Below are 19,138 nucleotides of genomic sequence, written 5' to 3'. Positions count from 1 at the left end.
AGTTGAAGGCAGTGGCGGAGTCGCACACTCTAAAAACTAATGTTTTGGATCAACAAAAAAAATTAACTCAACAGTTTGCATCAGTCTTTTTGAGTTATGACAACTTCTTATGAAATTATTTTCAACCAACGCACTACATTGAGTTAGGGAAATGATCTTTTCTTCAATAATGAGAGGTATTTTTAATTACCACTCACTCAACAATTAGTAGCATAAGCGCATGTTTTTAAGTTGAATGATCATATAAATTAAGTTTATCCAACTAGTTTTTCCACATTATTTAAAAGGAAATTTTAAGTGTCAGGAACATAAATACCGTTATTAAAAACAGAAGTTTTTAAGTTGGTTACTCGTAAAAATCAAGGTGTTCCAAAAATGTTTTCTGCATTCTTTAAAAGGAATTTTTAAGTGTTATGAACTAAATTGAACACAACATGTTAAGTTGATAACAGTAAAAAACTTGAAGTTGTTCCAATTAGATTTTCTTCAGTAGATTTGAACTTTTTCATATTTTTGTTCATCTATTAGTCTGCAAGAAATCAATTGGTTCAACAACAAAATTGTTTGGCAATTAACTTTTTTATTTTAAACTGTAGTTGTGTTGTTGAACACACAATATTTAAATCTTGAAGAAAAAAAAAAACACATTTAAAGTGCCCCACGAATTATCGGTAAACAAAACTGTCCTTATTGCTTCAAGAAATTAAGCAGTAAGCACACTCAGTCATGCTATCACAGCAAAGTTATAGGCCTTTACATATTTAAAATCACAGTGCCTAACATGTAAATCTGTTAAATTTAAAAGCATATTGTGAAACATTTTAAAATATTTTGTAATATCACAGTAAAGTTCTGCGCAAGTGCTCCTTAAACATTAACTTTTAATGACCACCAATCTTCTAAAGGTCCATTAAAAAAAAAAAAACTCTTTGAAACAACATGAAAAATCTTAACAGAATGCTTCGTCATCTATTAGTACACCTCTTTGAGGATGAAATGATGGTGTAGTATAAAAGACTGAGCTGATTCTAAGGGTAGTATAGAAGATTTTGGAATCTTCTATACTACATCTTGGACAGCTAAATACATCTTAAACAGTTGTAACCTCCTCAAAACCTGACACGAGTGATGAAACTCTCCTAAATTGTTAGACATAGTAAGCCCCCATAACATTCATTCCCAAAAATGAAAAACAGCATTCCTTGTATCTTACCCTGTAAAAGTCCCTCTGTGGACTAAAATATATATTTCTTTAAACAACATCTTTGTTTTGTCAATTGTCAATACAAGAAATACATATGAACATAACATGTCAAATGTAACTTGACAAAGTGTTTTCTGTCACACCTTCAGTTTTAAAGCCTCCTCAGTGGACTTCAAAATCCAAAACAACATAATATGATAGTACTGTGAAACATGGGGAATCTTCAGAAAATACCATTCTTGAGACTCATTACTTTTGCACTGGTTTTCAGTCCATCAAGTGCAAGGAACAGCTTCTGAAAAACTTTGAATGTGTATTTAAGTTCCTTGCGATAGCTCAAATTCAGAGCATATATTATGCCCATCAGCAAAGCACAGCACCTTGGGATATCCTTTACCTCCAGGATTTTGGTTCCCTCAACCACAATGGCTGCTGTTTTATGGTCAGATCCTGTGGTGGAGCGGTCACCGATAACAGCAATTTTCATCACTTCCCCAACAAGGCCTGCCTCAAACTCTTCTGTGTCCTTGAAAAGTAAATGAAAAGAAAGGTTAGCATGTTAAAAATAATAAATTTAATTATTACTGTAGACCTTTTAGTTATTCTTAGTGAATTAAGTTGATCAATGGAACCATTACTTATTTCAATTTTAACGCTTGCACACACACTCAAACACACACGATAATGGTAAGATAACGCATTCCTGTTTTTCTTTTACTTGAACAGCAAGTTCTAGGACCATATTGGCCTGCTTTACTAATTGATTTTTACCAGGGTTTTCAATTATTAAACATTAGATTAATTCAGGAAATTAATGAGCATGGTTGTTGGAATAAGGGCCAGCAATGGCGAAGCAAAAGGCAGTACTAAAGTATATGCTGTATAAAATGGGTCCAAGTCTGTTTCTTATTCATATGACAAGTTCACTGTGCAAAACAGATTCTAGTTTACATTAAAGGAAAGGAGCAGGTTTAATTTCCTTTTAAGATATTGGATTACTTACACTGAACTCTTTGAAAAGGTCCTCTTCCTTCTCTCCAAGGTAAATGACAAGGCAGCGGCTGGCTACTTCTCTGCGGACTTCAATTGTATTGTGCTATTTAAGAAAAAAATAAATAAAGAAAAGTATCTAAATTGATATAATCTGATTGGATGACTGCTAAAAACTTTCATTTCAAGGACAAGTTTAGATAATCATCTCACCTCAAGAAGCATGTCCTTGATCTGCCTGATTCTCACTCCTGTAGCTCCGCCTTTTGATGAAACTATGTCCATCAGCTTTGGGATGCAATGGTCAAGTCTGGCCATAAAGGTAGATTCAAGGTTTATGGTGGTTATTCTCTTGAATTCTTCATTTATCTGTACATCACATAAACAGAAGAAATAAATGGAGACAATTAGCTATAATCACTGGTTAAAATGGGATTTGACAGGTGGGGGAGCCCTAAAATTTGGGGTTGCAGTACAAAGAAAATGGCGTAAATGACTGCAAAACTTGAACTGAACAATTTATTTGATTAAGGTGGCGGAACACAGCTCTGGGGTGCTCTGGCCAATTTTAACCCCTGGCTATATTGCATTAATTCATGGTACAACACATTAAAGAGGAAATAAACTGACCCACCATTATTGTCTGGTGAAGTCAAGTGAAGTCACTCTCCATAGAGGCTATATATATATATATATATATATATATATATATATATATATATATATGTGTGTGTGTGTGTGTGAGAGAGAGAGAAATAGACTAAATGATTACTGTGATGGATTAATTATCTGCAACATGTTCAAGTAACTACATGCTGATTTTAATAAAGTTCTAAAACTGTAAGCAATGGCTGCCTAAAAATAGGAAAGTCAACCAATAAGAAAATGTAGTAAATTGGTTACCAAACAATCAATATCATGGCTTTAAATCTAAAATATAAGAGAAAAAAAAACTTACCTGAGTTGGATCAAATAATGCAGGCCAGCGCTCCATGAAGTCTCTGATTGCAGGGGCCTCATAAATGATCTCTTGCCTACGAAGAGAGAACGTCTTGGCCATTTTCTCAGCAACCACCTGGCAATTATCCCTTTTTGTCACTTCACATAAGAGGTCAACTCTCTCTTTCTCCAAACTTTCACTAGTTTCACCTTGAGGATGAGGAGGTAAGTAATTTACTTCAGCCTTTTTAGGCTTTTTAACGTTTTTAGCAGGAGCCTGCTCATGTGCTGGTTTCCTCTTGAGTGAGTTCACTTCAATTTCTGGAAAGCCAAGACCTCGACGTTTGGATCTGAAATTGTTCATTTTATATTTGAGTCGCTGGATCCATCCATAGCATCCATTGAACGATCCTGGTTCTTTTAGGCAGGGATGTTTTTTGGTCAGGGCCTCTGCTACTTGACTTAGTTGTGCGCTTGATGGATAAGCTGTGTACTCATAAATGACCTCAGCTAATCTTCCAAGAATGTCTGGAAGTAGGGAGATGAGATCTTTGGTGCCAAAAAGAGTCCCAGAGCAAGTGAACTTTTCATTGCCTGACTGAAGCAGTATCTCTGTACTGGAAGAGAAACGAGGGATTGCAAATTCTGTGGGCCAACCCTTGGACCGCTGGGCTAGGCTTCCTGTCATCGGTCCTTCAGAAACAGGCAGGGTGTCATGGGAGGACACAGATGAGCAGGCATCCTCAGAAGACTAAAGAGAACTATCAATACAACTTGAGAAGGAGCCATCTACATCTGTTAAGGTCAAAGTTACTGTAGTGGGTTCCTGGATATACACAACCTTGACAGTGTCCTTATCCTTGATGTCAGTTGTCCCACTCAAGGAAAAAACATTCATTACCAAAATCAGCATCCTTGTAATGCAAACAGAAATCTTCAGAAATCCCAAATGCATCTTGAACAGCTGAACAAAGTTCTTCAACTGTTCCAGGGATTCCAAATGGTAATGTCAGTTTCCGGACATTGTGCTCTGAAATGATCACTCGGAGATGGGCTGGCTGAGACATTATTCAATCTGTAAAACACAAATGTCAGTAATAATATAATATAGTGTTTCCCTGGAGTGTTACAGGCACAATGCCAGGTCAATGCAACAAATTCTATTCTTTCTATTTTTTGTTTATTTTTAGTTGAAAACATAACCAACCAAAATAACATCCTATTTCAGCACTGTATTTGTCTTGTATGTTCATCTTAACAAAACTGTAGGCTAACAGAGCAATATCTCATCAAGAAAATGTGATGTGTTAGTTATTAGAGAACCCTGTAAGAGTTGATACAAAATTGGGCTACTGTTGGTTTATTACAGACATGACTACTGCACTTGATATGTTGGCAGTCTAAGTAACACAAATGTAACATTTCAGGGTTATGATGCATTTTCCACCAAATATGTAAGGTGTTACGCGAAAATCGAATTATGCTTTTCCTCCCCATTGCACAAATGGTAAGCCCTTTCTAGCTGAGCTGATTTGTCAAATGAAATTTTATCGTTATTATCCACTGCTATGCTAGACAAAAGAGTGGAATGGCCAAATTACACTGCTTAAGATGACTTAAGTTAGCTTGTAGTAGCGCAAGCTAACCTCTGCCAATTCATCAACTCAGGTGTAGCTTAACCTCTGTGAATCACCTATTGGTCATATCACTAAGCCCTGATTCATTGCTTAAGTAGAATATATTTGTAAATAGATGACACTCACCTTGAAAATATCCTTTATATGGTTTTTCACCCTGCAGGTCCTCAAACACAGTCTTAACTGTACGAACTTGTCAAGGCATGTTAAGTGAGGGAGGGTACTTGAAATTCTTATATACAGTGGAGAAAAAATAACTTATCAAGCCAATTTTATTAAGTTACTACAAATTGAATTTTGTTTTAAAGCAACGAACACAAAAAATTTAGTTTAATTTTTACACAATATTGCGTTGGTGTAATTGACAACATTATTATGTTAACACAACTCATGGAAATAATGTTTGCAACTTTACAGGTTTGCCTAAATTGATGAATTACATTTTTTATCTTACAACCATGCATTTAATTAAGTGGTGGTTAAAGGTCTCCTGAATTACTTTTTAGAGTGCAGATATTGGAACTGATCGCATGTTTGTTCCAACAGCCATGAGAACTCAGGTGCTTCAATGGGGACATTTGTCCCGTCCTGTTTGTCATCCTGGTGTTAATAGAACTCTCTCTTTCCTTCAGAGGACCTTTTGGTGACCCACTCTGACAGCAGATACCTGCTTTTTTGTGCTGGCATGTGCAGAGTGCAACAGAGCTAAATCCTCCCACCAACATCCAGCTGGGAGACTGCAGCCTCTACCCATACCTTATCAACCCTGGTCACACATCACCTTGGACTTTGTGACAGGTTTACCTTGGATCACTTTTCCAAGGCTACTCACTTCATAGCACTTTCTAAGCTCCCTTCTGCTCAGGAGACTGCTCAACTGCTTGTGAACCAGGTTTTCAGACTTCATGGACAGAATTTCTAGGTGCATCCGAGGTGTTGAGGGGTCCAGTTTGGTGGCCTCAGGATTGGGTCTCTGCTCGTTGCAGATGATGTGGTTCTGTTGGCTTCATTGGGCCGTGATCTCCAGCTTTTACTGGACAGATTCACAGCTGAGTGTGAAGTAGTTGAGCAGTGAACCAGCACCTCAAAATCCCAGACCATGGTTATCAACCAGACAAGGGTGGAGTGTCCTCTCCAGGTCACAGATGAGGTCTTACCTCAAGTGGAGGAGTTCAAGTATCTTGGGGTCTTGCTCATGAGTGACGGAAGGATGCAGCAGGAGATCAACAGGCGGTTCGGTGCGGGGTTTGCAGCGATGCAAACTGTGTATCGGCCTGTAGTGATGAAGATCAATTTACCAATCGAACTATGCACTCATGGTCGCAGCTGTGCATAGTGACCAAAAGAATGAGATTGGGAATGTAAGCAGCTAAAATGAGTTTCCTCCACAGGGTGGCTGGGCTCTGCCTTAGAGATAGGGTAAGAAGCTCGGTGATCCAGGTGGGGCTCAGAGTAAAGTCACTCCTCCACATCGAGAAGGCCCAGATGAGGTGGCTCGGGCATCTAGTCAGGATGCCTCCTGGATGTCTCCCACCAGCAGGAGACCCCAGGGAAAACCCAGGACACGATGGAGGGATTACATCTCTCTGCTGGCCTGGGAAGACCTTCAGGATCCCTTAGGATGAGCTGGTAAAAAAAATGTATTGAATGGGTGTTAACTTTTAATTTTCTTTCTGCCTGCCACGGGGACAGATAAAAATTATCAAGAACACTATAATCTGGTAAAGAACATCTTTACCCTGTGTATAATATTTATGTGTGCATGGTCCCTGACAAAAAGAACAAATAAATTAAAAATAAATTATATATATTATATATTATTATTATATATGTACATTTATATACTTTTAAAAATATTTAAAAAAAAACAGTGTACAGCATGAAAATGCTTCTTTAAAGACCCTTTGTGTGCTCTGTCTGTGCTTTGTGTGCTACCTGTGCTATCTGTTAAATTTTAAAAAATGATCTGCTAACTTTGTGTGCTGTCACTTTGTTTGCTCTATTGTTCGGTAGACTATAATTATTTTTCTAAATGAATCGAAATAAACCTTTCTGAGCTATCTCTAAAACTTTGTTTTGGTAAATAATACCAAAAGAGTTTGTAATCTCATTAATGTTTCAAATTTGGACCATTTCACTAATATTTGTATTTTATTAACTCTTATCTCAAACATTTGTCAGAGCACTACAGCTTTTGCTATTTGGAACTTCCTCCACCAGACTTAAGTCCCATCACCATCTAAAGTAAAGCAACCCTAAAGCATGATACTGCCACCAACATGCTTCACTGTGGTATGGTGTTATTTTACTGATGTGTAGTGTGTCTTTCGAAACTGTAACAAAAAAAAAGTTTCCACCTTGGTCTCATCAGACCAGAACACATTTTTGTCATGATTTTGGGAGACTTGGTGTATTTATTTTTGCATATTGTAGCCAAGCTCATTTTTTAACCCTACCCAGTGGCTGTTGAACATAACCAGAACTCCCTGAAGCTCCTTCTGTGTTTCTCCGAATTCTTGGCAGTCTCCCTGACCAGTTTTGGTCTCATCCTTTTATATTTTTGTGGGAGGGGTGACCAGGTCTTTATAATACTTTCTTTATTTTTTGATGACTCTATACTGTGTTCCATTATCCAATGCTGCGTCGACTGGGAGGTTACTTTGATGCTTTAAAGATCTCTGTGAACCAGGAAGAAAATTTTCAGGAAACTACTGTAAGGACAGCTTAACTTTATCTGGAGTTAATCAGAGTCTCTTTAACTGATGGCAAGAAGAGTGAATGCTCAGATTAAACCAAAAGGCTCTTCAGCATTGTGGGAGTCTACATTTATACAAGGTTATTGTACCTTTTTTTCATTCTTTATATTTTTCCCCAAACACATTAGTTTGATATACAGTTTTAATTGTACAGGATATAGGTTATATTAAAGGTGGGAAAAGTTTTCTGGTATTTAACGGGCATGTGAATACTTTTTATATCCACTATATCTGCTGTTGTAAACAATAACATCAACAAATAAAAAAATAACATTGCAGCTGATCATCTGTAGCTCAGTCTTCTAAACATCTTAACTAGAAAGAGGATTTTAGGGACATGACACTCGTGGTGCTGCACACATGAGGCTGTACCTGGAGTCCTTACAAGCGTACCATCCCATCCAGGAATGACACATGCAGATGTCAGATTAATGAGTTTTCCAATAACCACCTAGGTCACAGAGGAGAGCTATGTTACAAGGACAGAGGTGTGTATGTGGGGATCACATGCACTTATGGGGGAGGCCTGGGTGGGCCTGGGGGTGGTGTGCCATGGGTCTGGGCTCTCCCACTGTCCTCCTCCCCCTCCTCTGGGCTCCTGGGGACTGGACCCTCAGGCTCAGGCCGCCCTGGATGAGGCCTGTGCCCCAAGACCGCGGAGGGGGGGGTCGCATTTGTACGATCTCACTCACCACTCCTCATCACTGATCACGCCATATTTCTCATCCTCTGCATGCTTTTCTTGTGAGTTAGTGTCTGGTTGTTGTTGTGCTACTTATGTGATATGTCTTTTTGATTTGGTTATTATTTAAGAACTCTTAATAACTAGCAGTTCTGTTTTTCAGTAAAAGCTGTGGGAAACTTTATGTGTTCATGTACAAGTGTAACAGTTTGTTGTCTGGTGATGGTGTGGATTGAAGGGTCGTTCTGCCCCCTCCGGTCAGGTCCAGCAAGATTACATAGATTCCATGATTCAAAGTAAATAAATAAATAAATGAATCAGATTATCAAGAGCAGCCTTTTACCCATAAGTCTCCCCTTGGCAGAGCAAATTTGTTCCACACAATACAGCAACCAGATTATCATTCTGCTGCTATGATGCTGGACAGGACAGGTTTACAAACAAAAAGAGGAGAGCTATATCAGAGGAGTCTGAGGATTTAGAAATATCAGGTTGAGTCCACATAGAGAATGTACAGTATGTTAGTGTGACTGATTAATTGTGCAATTTGTCCTAAATAAATAAATTTAGAGACTAATTCAAACATATTATCAAATGCATGAGAATGGGACCTTAAAGGTTTCCAGAGAAATTATATTTACCTGTTTCTGTTGTAGCTTACACTGGTTTACAGTGAGAAGGAATTCTCCACCCTCTTCCAGTGGTTGTGGATCAGCTGACATTTTTAGTCTGAGCCTCTGTCCAAACCAGTGTAATCCTCCTTTACGCGGACAGTAATTGTCTCTCAGTGGAGCATGATGGCTGAGCAGTACACCGAGGTCTGTCGGGCTCAGATAGGACTCTTTGTTGTTCTTTTTTCCTTCCTCTCGCTCAACCTTCCACCTGTTCTCCATCCACACTGTCAGCTTACAGTCTATTGACCTTTGACCTTGGCCAATCACAAACAGTTGGGAACCTCTTGATCACCTCTTGCCCTGTGGAGGGTGAGATGAGTGGCTTGTTTTAGGTGGGTGCACTTCAGTGTATGTTTGTGTAGCAGTCTGAACCTTCCTGACCTTTGACTAGTGGCTGTATAAGCAGCAGCCTCCCGTATGAGTCTGCATTACTTACATAATCTGTCTCTGTGTTTGCATGCATTCTGCACATTACACTCACAACAATAACTTTAGGAATTTGTCTTCAGACCACATTGTTTTCATAACATACTGGATATTATACACATACGTTAACCATAACTCCACCAACAGATCCAGATGAACTACCACCGACATTAGACCCACTGACACAAACTGTGATTTTGCTGATTTCTTTTCTATTCAAGTCCATTTTGATTTGCACTGCAACTCAGACACAGACCTTTACCTGTAACACTTAGCCAGCTGAGCTACCTGGCACCCCACTGATTTGCTTTTTTACTAAAACACTCCTGGACCCACTGAGCACCAATATGAGCAGCATTAAGCAGATGCGTGCCATACACTGATTTCTCTTTTCAGTTTTAATAAAGAACAAATCCTTTAGTTGCCTCTGGGGGGGTTTGTGATTTTACCAGCAGCATTGATAATTTTACTGAGATATTCTCAGGAATTACAGTCTGTCCGTCCTCTGTGGTGTGCAGCGGGATGTAATGATGAATGACTTTGGCCATTAAAAATTCCCTAGTGCTCCTCTTTCCTTTAGCACCACAACCAAAGTTGCCATTTACCCATTAAAAATTCACATCATCTACTACAGAGATGTTAAACTCCGGTCCTCTAGTGCCACTGTCCTAAGATCTTTCTTTTTTTTGATTCAAATTAATGGGTCACTGTGCAGAAAGTGAAAACAAGCTGTTGGATCCATTTAATTTGAATCAGGTGTGTTGCACATCTGCAGAACAATGGCTCTCAAGGATCAGAATTTTAGATATCTGCTTTAGTTTGGGGCATACCATGTAGTGCATGGTGGGCGAGGCTGCTCATGTGTGCCTTGCCACTTTGGCCACCCTGGATGGGCCTGATGGGGTCAGTGACTGTGGTGGGCTCTGGCTGGGGCCTTCCTCGTGCAGCCCTCTGGGTGGGCCCAGGGTGGTCTCTGTGGTGGGGTGGCTTGGGTTTGTGCTCCCGGATTGTTGCTGATGGGCCGGGTCTCTGGGCCTCCCTAGTCTGTCTTTAGCCTTCACAGAGGGGTGGTCACATTTTCAGATCACACTCATCTCTGATCACTCCTCATTCCTCATCTTCTGCATGCTGACACAGTCACTGAGGTGTCTGATGCTGAAGGACTACAACCAGAAAATGTGGATGTAAATATCCACTCTCCGTCCACTTTATCAGTTCCACCAGTTCAACTGCTGTTAACACTGATATCTAACCAGCTAATCACATGACAGCATGTAGACATATGGTGAAGACGACTTGCTGAACTTTAATCTGAGCATCAGAATGAAGAAGAAAGGGGATCTTTGAATGTGGCATGGTTGTTGGTCTGAGTATTCACTGGGATTTTCACACACAGCCATCTCTACAATTTCTAGAGAATGGTCTGAAGAACAGAAAATATCCAGAGCAGCCACCAGATCTCAGTCCAGTAGAGCAGCTTTGGGATGTGGTGGAACGGGAGATTCTCATCATGGATGCAGCCGACAAACCTGCAGCAACTGTGTGATGCTGTCATGTTAATATGGAGAAAACCTCTGAGGAAGGTTTCCACCACCTGCTTCCATCTAACCCACCCTCAGGGATTAAAGAGGTCCAACTTGATACTAGAAGGTGGTCCCGAAGAAGAGGACAACCCGGTACCAGAACGTGGTCCTGATGAAGAGGATAGTGAAAGTATATGTCTTATTTCTCAAAATTAAAATAACAGTCACTAAATAAAGTAACTTTTGGGTCATGATAGATGAGGATGTGGTCAAATACTAAACTTGACACTTCACACAGTACCTTTTATATGCAGCTTGTGAGTGTTTTAGGAAGAGAGAACCACCAAACCCATAAGACTCATCTTACTATGTCAATGAATGTCTGAAATGATGTTCTAGTTTTACTCAAATATCATAATGATTTATTATGACCTTGGGAACTGCTCTGGTGTCCATTATTTTGATTAAGCTAATTATAAATCTGTCAGAAATTTCAATAATTGTAAAGAAATACTACTAACAGAAGTTTACAGGCAATTTTTCGTTTAATCTGACCTTTTTTTAAGTCATAAGAAAGGAATATACCAAAGACTTTTGGCAGATACAGACATTGTACAACCAACAATTAGTTTAACAAACATTTAAATATTTTCTCTAATAATTTAAAGTTTATACAGATTTTGTGTAAGAATGATTTTTGGATGAAACATTAACAATGAAATTCAATGTTGTAATGTTTGTGCTATTTTTTAATATTTTTTTTTTCAAAAGATGAACCTAATGTAAAATAAGATTTTCTGCTAAATGACCAGCTCTGGTAGTTTGATGAAACATCAAAACTGACCTGAGGAGCAGAGTTTAGTGCGGGGGCCTGACCCCAGACCCCACAAAGTAAACTGTAGACATAATAGTGCCATCTGAGACTGAATGTTCACATCCACACCAAACAAGGCGGCAGGATCTGAGGTAAGACATTGATGGTGAACTGTGACTAAAAACGGCTGCACGTTGTAGGGCTCCACTCTTTTCTTGAATAACAGTTCAATAAGTGTATTTCAGTCAGATCATCCTAACATGTGGACGCAGCCTTAGACACAGAAAAGCTTAGTTTAAAATTCTGACCTACAGCTCTTTTCACACATTTAGTTTTTTTTTCTGTAGTCGGTTGTAAAATGTCTTGCTGCAGCAGGCTAAATAGAATGAAACAAAGCCTGATCAGACAGTGCTGCTGCAGTCACTCCTGCCCCCTGGTGGCCAATCCTGACACACACACACACACACACACACAAACACACACATCAGTGTTTGCACAACTTCAGAGAACATAACAGAAGTTAATTTTTTGGAGACTTACTCCAACAATAATTACAGTTCTTTATCACTGACTTTATAAAAACTGTCTGTCCACATGAATAAAACACATCCTCATAATTTCACCCGTAAAAAGATGCTGGCCCTCACAATGAAAGTAGAACCAGGACCACAAACCAAACTGCTGCCGTCTGAAGAGGGTGCCATGATGAGCCAGACACAGTCAACACCAGTCTCACTGCTGACTCTCTTCTTAACGAGATCAGCCAACAAAACTTGAGTTTTTTGAGGGAAATAATTTTGTCTTGTCCGATTGATCTTTGATATTTACGTGAGACCACAGAGAGTACTACATTAAATAATACAATACACTATACAGCACACTGTACAATAGACTATACATTATGCTACACTGTACAGTACACTACACTATAGACAACAACACACTATACAGTACACTGTACAATACTCTATACTATACAGTAGACTGTACATACTACACTATATACTATACTATACAGTACAGTGTGCACTACACTATACACTACACTACACAATACAATGTACAATACACTATCCACTACACTGTACACTACACCATACACTACACTATGCTATACACCATAAACTGCACTACACTATAGACTAAACTATAAACTAGAGAACAGTATACACTACACTAGGCGATACACTACATTATACACTACAGTTTACACTACAGTTTACACTACACTATACATTACACTACACTATACAGTAAACTGTACAATACACTATTCTATACAGTACACTGTACACTACACTACATAGAACACTGTACACTACACTTTACAGTACGCTTTACACTACACTACACAGTACACTGTATGCCTCACTATACACTACACTGCACTATACAGTACACTCTACAACACACTATGCACTACACTATACACTACACTATAAACTAGACTACAGTAGGCCATGCCCTTTCTCCTTTGAGTGGGCGGGGCTTAGGGCTAGACCGGAAGTGGTCATATGGGTCTGTTCAGGATCTCTCTCATTCAATTTTGCCCAAACAGTCCTGAGCAGCCCAAAATACGAAATTTTTCACATTCCAATGGGGGGATAGGTAAAATTTGATGAGAGAGGGCCTGGGTGACGCAGTGAGTAAATCATCCGACATTCATATACATATATACATATATATAAGGAGAGAGAGAGAGAGAGAGAATGGGTGGCGCAGTGAGTAAGTCATCCGATTTTCATATATACATATATAACAATGAGTTTACATCTACTGGCTTCATCTATTGCCCTCCACCTAGGTGTTGGAAATTGCCCTGGCCGGGATTTGAACCATGGTCTCCTGCGCGAAATTCGGATGACTTACTCTCTGCGCCATCCAGCCTCTCTCTCTCTCTCTCTCTCTCTCTCTCTCTCTCTCTCTCTCTCTCTCTATATATATATATATATATATATATATATATATATATATATATATATATATATATGTGTGTGTGTGTGTGTCTATAGATGTGTATATATGTATCTCTCTCTCTATATATGTATGTATTTATGTATCTCTCTCTCTCCATATATATATATATATATGTCTATGTATATATATATATACATATATATATTTCTATATATAATAAGTATCTCCCCCCCCTCGCTATCTCTCTCTCTATATATATACATATATATGTATATATATATGTATGTATCTCTCTCTCTCTCTCTATATATATATATATATATATATATATGTGTGTGTGTGTGTGTGTGTGTGTCTGTCTATAGATGTGTGTATATGTATCTCTCTATATATATATATGTGTGTGTATTTATGTATCTCTCTCGCTCCATATATATATATATATGTCTATGTATATATATATATATATACATATATATATATATATATATAAGTATCTCCCCCCCTCGCTATCTCTCTCTCATATATATGTATATATATATATGTATGTATCTCTCTCGCTCTCTCTCTATATATACATATATATATATATATATGTGTGTATGTATGTATCTCTCTCTCTATCTCTCTCTCTATATATATACATATATATGTATATATGTATCTCTCTCTAGAAATATATGTATACAGGGTGTGCAGAATCATTAGGCAAGTTGTATTTTTGAGGATTATTTTATTATTGAGCAACATCTATGTTCGCAATGAACACAAAAGACTCATAAATATCAAAACTGAATATTTTTGGAAGTTGGAGTGGGGCTCTTTTTAGTATTAGTATCTTAGGAGGATATCTGTGTGAGCAGGTGACTATTACTATGCATAATTATTAGGCAACTTAACAAAAAACAAATATATATCCATTTCACTCATTTATTTTCACCAGGGAAACCAATATAACAACTCAAAATTTACAAATATACATTTCTGGCATTCAAAACAAAACAAAAACAAATCAGTGACCAATATAACCACCATTCTTTGTGAGGACACTCAAAAGCCTGCCATCCATAGATTCTGTCAGTGTCTTGATCTGTTCACGATCAACATTGCGTGCAGCAGCAACCACAGCCTCCCAGACACTGTTCAGAGAGGTGTACTGTTTTCACTCCCTGTAGATCTCACATTTGATGAGGGACCACAGGTTCTCTATGGGGTTAAGATCAGGTGAACAAGGAGGCCATGTCATTATTTTGTCTTCTTTTAGACCTTTTCTGGCCAGCCACGCAGTGGAGTACTTGGATGCGTGTGATGGAGCATTGTCCTGCATGAAAATCATGTTCTTCTTGAACGAGGCTGACTTCTTCCTGTACCACTGCTTGAAGAAGGTGTCTTCCAGAAACTGGCAGTAGGACTGGGAGTTGAGCTTGACTCCATCCTCAACCCGAAAAGGTCCCACTAGCTCATCTTTGATGATACCAGCCCATACCAGTATCCCACCTCCACCTTGCTGGCGTCTGAGTCGGAGTGGAGCTCTCTGCCCTGTACTGATCCAGCCACGGGCCCATCCATCTGTTCCATCAAGACTCATCAAAAATCAGAAATGATATTTCTTGGCCCAGTCTTGACGTTTTATCTTGTGTGTCTTGTTCAGTGGTGGTCGTTTTTCAGTCTTCCTTACCTTGGTCATGTCCCTGAGTATTGCACACCTTGTGCTTCTTGGCACTCCAGTGATGTTGCAGCTCTGAAATATGGCAAAACTGGTGACCAATGGTATCTTGGCAGCTTCACGCTTGATTTTCCTCAGTTCATGGGCAGTTATTTTGCGCCTTGTTTTTTCAACACGCTTCTTGCGACCCTGTTGACTATTTTGAATGAAACGCTTGATTGTTCGATGATCACGCCTCAAAAGCTTGGCAATTTTAAAAGAGCTGCATTCCTCTGCAAGACATCTCACTATTTTTGACTTTTCAGAGTCCGTCAAATCTCTCTTCTGACCCATTTTGCCAAAAGAATGGAAGTTGCCTAATAATTATGCACACCTGATATAGGGTGTTGATGTCATTAGACCACACCCCTTCGCATTACAGAGATGCACATCACCTGATATGCTTAATTGGTAGTAGGCTTTCAAAGCATGTACCGGTTGGAGTAGAACATGATGTGATCAAAATACTCATTTGCCTAATAATTCTGCACACACTGTATATGTATCTCTCTCTCTCTCTCTCTCTCTCTCTCTCTCTCTCTCTCAATATATATATATATATATATATATATATATATATTAGGGCTGTCAATTGATTAAAAAAAATTACCTAATTAATCTCACAATTTTCTGTTATTAATCGCAATAATCATGATTACATATTGTTGCATTTTTTCAATTAAAAACACAAGACTGCAAACAAAAATAATTATGTTCATGCAGAATAAACACAAAGAATGTGCAACTGAATTCAAAGTCTGTTTTTAATATTATTCTGTAAACTTGAACAGCTTATCTCCTGTGATGTAACAATCATTCGTCATCAATGACTAATAGTCTTCTTCCTTGTATATGCTGATAGAAATAATAATCCACCCAGGCCTAAAGGGTAAAGTGCAGGAATGAAAAACTAAAAATGTTAATAAAAATAAGACATCAGCCAGCTTACAAGGCAATCCAAACTGAAAATAACTGTAATTTATAAATGAAATTAACTACAGTATGTGTCCCATAATCATGCCCTTCTTTATAAAAAAAAAAAAAAGGCAATGCAAACATAATAGAACATGGAGAAGTGTTGCTGAAAGGGCAGAATGTTGAACATTTTTCACTAGTGATATCCCTTCCTTACACTTACATGCCGGCTATTGCTTCTTTACTCGGAGCCAGTTACTGAGGCAGACCAATCTGTTAACATTATCAGGGGACAAGGAAGTTCGCTTCTTTTGAATGACATGGCCTGAGAGTGAAAACAACTGCTCACAAGGCACTGTAGTTGCAGGGGTTGACAAATACTTGCATGCAACAGACGCCAGTCTGAGATGTGCTCCTTCCCTCTTTGTAGTGGACAACCACCCATCTCCATTTTGGGCTCTGCTTTATATGCTCGACAGACTCCTCTTCTTCCTCTGTATCTGTATCTGAAGAACCCAGCAAGCTGATGGACATCCTTTTCTTCTTTGGTGATGGTTCCTCTGTTGTGTGAGCAGATGTTTGGGGTTCATGAGCCTCCCCCATCATTAGGTCATGTATTGAAGCCCACACCTCACTCCTTTCATCTTTGGGAAGACACTTCAAGTCTTTGAATCTTGCGTCATCTTCAGCCAGGTCAGGTTAGTGTTGTCCCTTCGTTGAGCTAGGTCAGTGGTAAACACCTTTTTGAATTTCACAACATAGACTGGGTCATTGTCTGAAGGCTCCATCACTCTGAACAAATGGCGCAAGGCTGGCAACACCAAGGAACAAGAGACATACTGCTCCCCGCCCAGCAGTTCAGTGACATATCTGCAATAACAAGCACAAAATGTTTTTTAAAAGTCATTTTTATTAACTACTTTTACAAAAAACTCACTACATTCCAGTCTGTGTTACCAACCTCATGTGAGGACAGAGCTAGAAAACAGATATGTAATGACAGCCAGACAGACAGACAAAGAAAGAAAGAAAGAAGGCACACACAGGAAGATAAAACCACAAATAGACCGTGTAATATACCTGCAAGGCTCAAGTAGTTCTTCCAGCTTTTGGAGTTTGGAAAGCTCCTGGTCAGTCAACATGGCAATCTTGCTCTTTTGCTGTGCCAGGGTAGTATCCAGGGGAGATTTATTTCTCTGAATCCGCTTTATCATCTCCAAGGTGGAGTTCCACCGTGTGGAAATGTCCTGGACGAGTGATTCTTCCTTAATTCCGTGTGCAATTTGCTGTTCCTTTAATTCCTGAGCGTTTGCTGGACTGTGCTTGAAGTGTCCAACGGTCACATTTGGCAAGAACACTTTCAAATCCGCTATCTTGAAGGGAAACCATAATCGTTCTCTGCAGAATGTGGGCTGTGCAGGGCAAGTGTTCGAATGGAAGCAGTCTCGCGGCTGCAACCATATTACGAGCGCTGTCAGTGCCAAGGGTAGTCAACTTCTCCTTGATGTTCCATTCGTTCGCAACTTCTAAAAAATGGTCAGCACAAGCCTCAGCATAGTGTCGTTCTTCAGTTTTTCTAACAGTTAGAGCAACGGATTGCAGAGTCCAGTGGTCTCCTGTCAGAGCGATATCACTCGCTTGTACAAACATGCTGGTCCACCGTGCCCTCTCGTCCTCATACAAAGTGTGCAGTTTCGACGTGATTGTTCCTCTGGAGGGTGGATTATAAGAGCTATCTCCAGATGCAGTGTGAATGACTTCTGTCAGACCATCATCCTCTACTATGTTAACTGGTCAACAATTTTTAGCTATCCAGGTAACCAATGAAGTGGTTATTTTTTCACTCACGGGTTTTGTTATTAGGCCTCAAATACCACACTCAAGCAGTGTTGTTTGGCGAGGTCCCGTAGAATTACATTCACTTTGATGCTTTGCTTTTAGGTGATAAGTTAGAGATGAACTACTTCAAAGCCTGCAGATTACTCTCGTTTTATTTAAAGTGCCATCTGGCAACTTCCTGAAGTGGAAGTTTCCGTCCAAAAGTCCTTGGTTGTCATCTTGACCCATATTTTAACAACTGTCTAAAGCGCGGTTTGGAGAATGCTAGCCCAGAAAGTGGAAAAAAAAGCTTCTTCTTCTTCTTCCCTTTTTTAATGGCGGGTCGCAAACAACTTTTAGGTGCATACCGCCACCTACTGTGAAAAAACTCCCTTAGCCACCACAGAAAGTAAACAAAACTGCTTTAATGTCGTTATTAATGTTTTAACGCATTATATTTTTATATTAATCTCCAAAATAAACGCGTTAAATTTGACAGCACTAGTATATATATATATATATATATATATATACATATATATATATGTATATATGTATCTCTCTCTCTTTATGTGTGTATATATATATATATATATATATATATATATGTGTGTGTGTGTGTGTGTATCTCTCTCCCTATATATGTTTATATTTGTATATATGTATCTCTCTCCTTATATAGATGTATATGTATATATGTATATATCTATCTCTCTATATGTATATGTATATATATGTGTGTATATATATATATGTATCTCTTTCTCTCTATATATATCTCTAAGTACATGTGTATTTCTCTCGCTACATGCATCTATACATATATATATGTATCTCTCTCTCTCTCTCTCTCTCTCTATATATATATATATATATATATATATGTGTGTGTGTGTGTGTGTGTGTGTGTGTGTGTGTATATTGCCATGCCTGCTCCACCTGCACCAGTACGCTCCATTTCACCAGCCTACTGATCACCGGTCCTATGACTGCATTACCTCTGTTCCATGTCATCGGATTTTACCGGCCGCCTCTCCTCATCAACTTGACAAGTCACTCCTGTCTACGTAAGCCTTCAGCACACTGCAGATCTTTGTTTTGTCGCCTGCCCTGGAACAACGAGTTGGCAGGCAGGAGT

At 38.9% G+C, this 19,138-nt stretch overlaps 1 protein-coding gene across 1 annotated transcript; it reads right to left on the bottom strand.

The window, feature by feature from the left end:
• Nucleotides 1–571: 571 nt before the first annotated feature.
• On the bottom strand, nt 572–4,951 carry LOC121646185. Its single transcript, XM_041995073.1, has 5 exons — nt 4,897–4,951; nt 3,153–4,208; nt 2,408–2,563; nt 2,208–2,300; nt 572–1,730 (listed from the first exon to the last, which is right to left on the bottom strand). Exons 2-5 carry the CDS (start codon nt 3,819–3,821, stop codon nt 1,428–1,430), a joined length of 1,221 nt encoding a protein of 406 aa, XP_041851007.1. The 5' UTR covers nt 3,822–4,208; nt 4,897–4,951; the 3' UTR covers nt 572–1,427.
• Between the last annotated feature and the right edge of the window lie 14,187 nt (nt 4,952–19,138).

Source organism: Melanotaenia boesemani, chromosome 9 (assembly GCF_017639745.1).
Source record: "Melanotaenia boesemani isolate fMelBoe1 chromosome 9, fMelBoe1.pri, whole genome shotgun sequence".
NCBI lineage: Eukaryota > Metazoa > Chordata > Actinopteri > Atheriniformes > Melanotaeniidae > Melanotaenia > Melanotaenia boesemani.
Note: the sequence above shows the minus strand (reverse complement) of the source record. Positions and strands in the feature narration are given on the sequence as shown.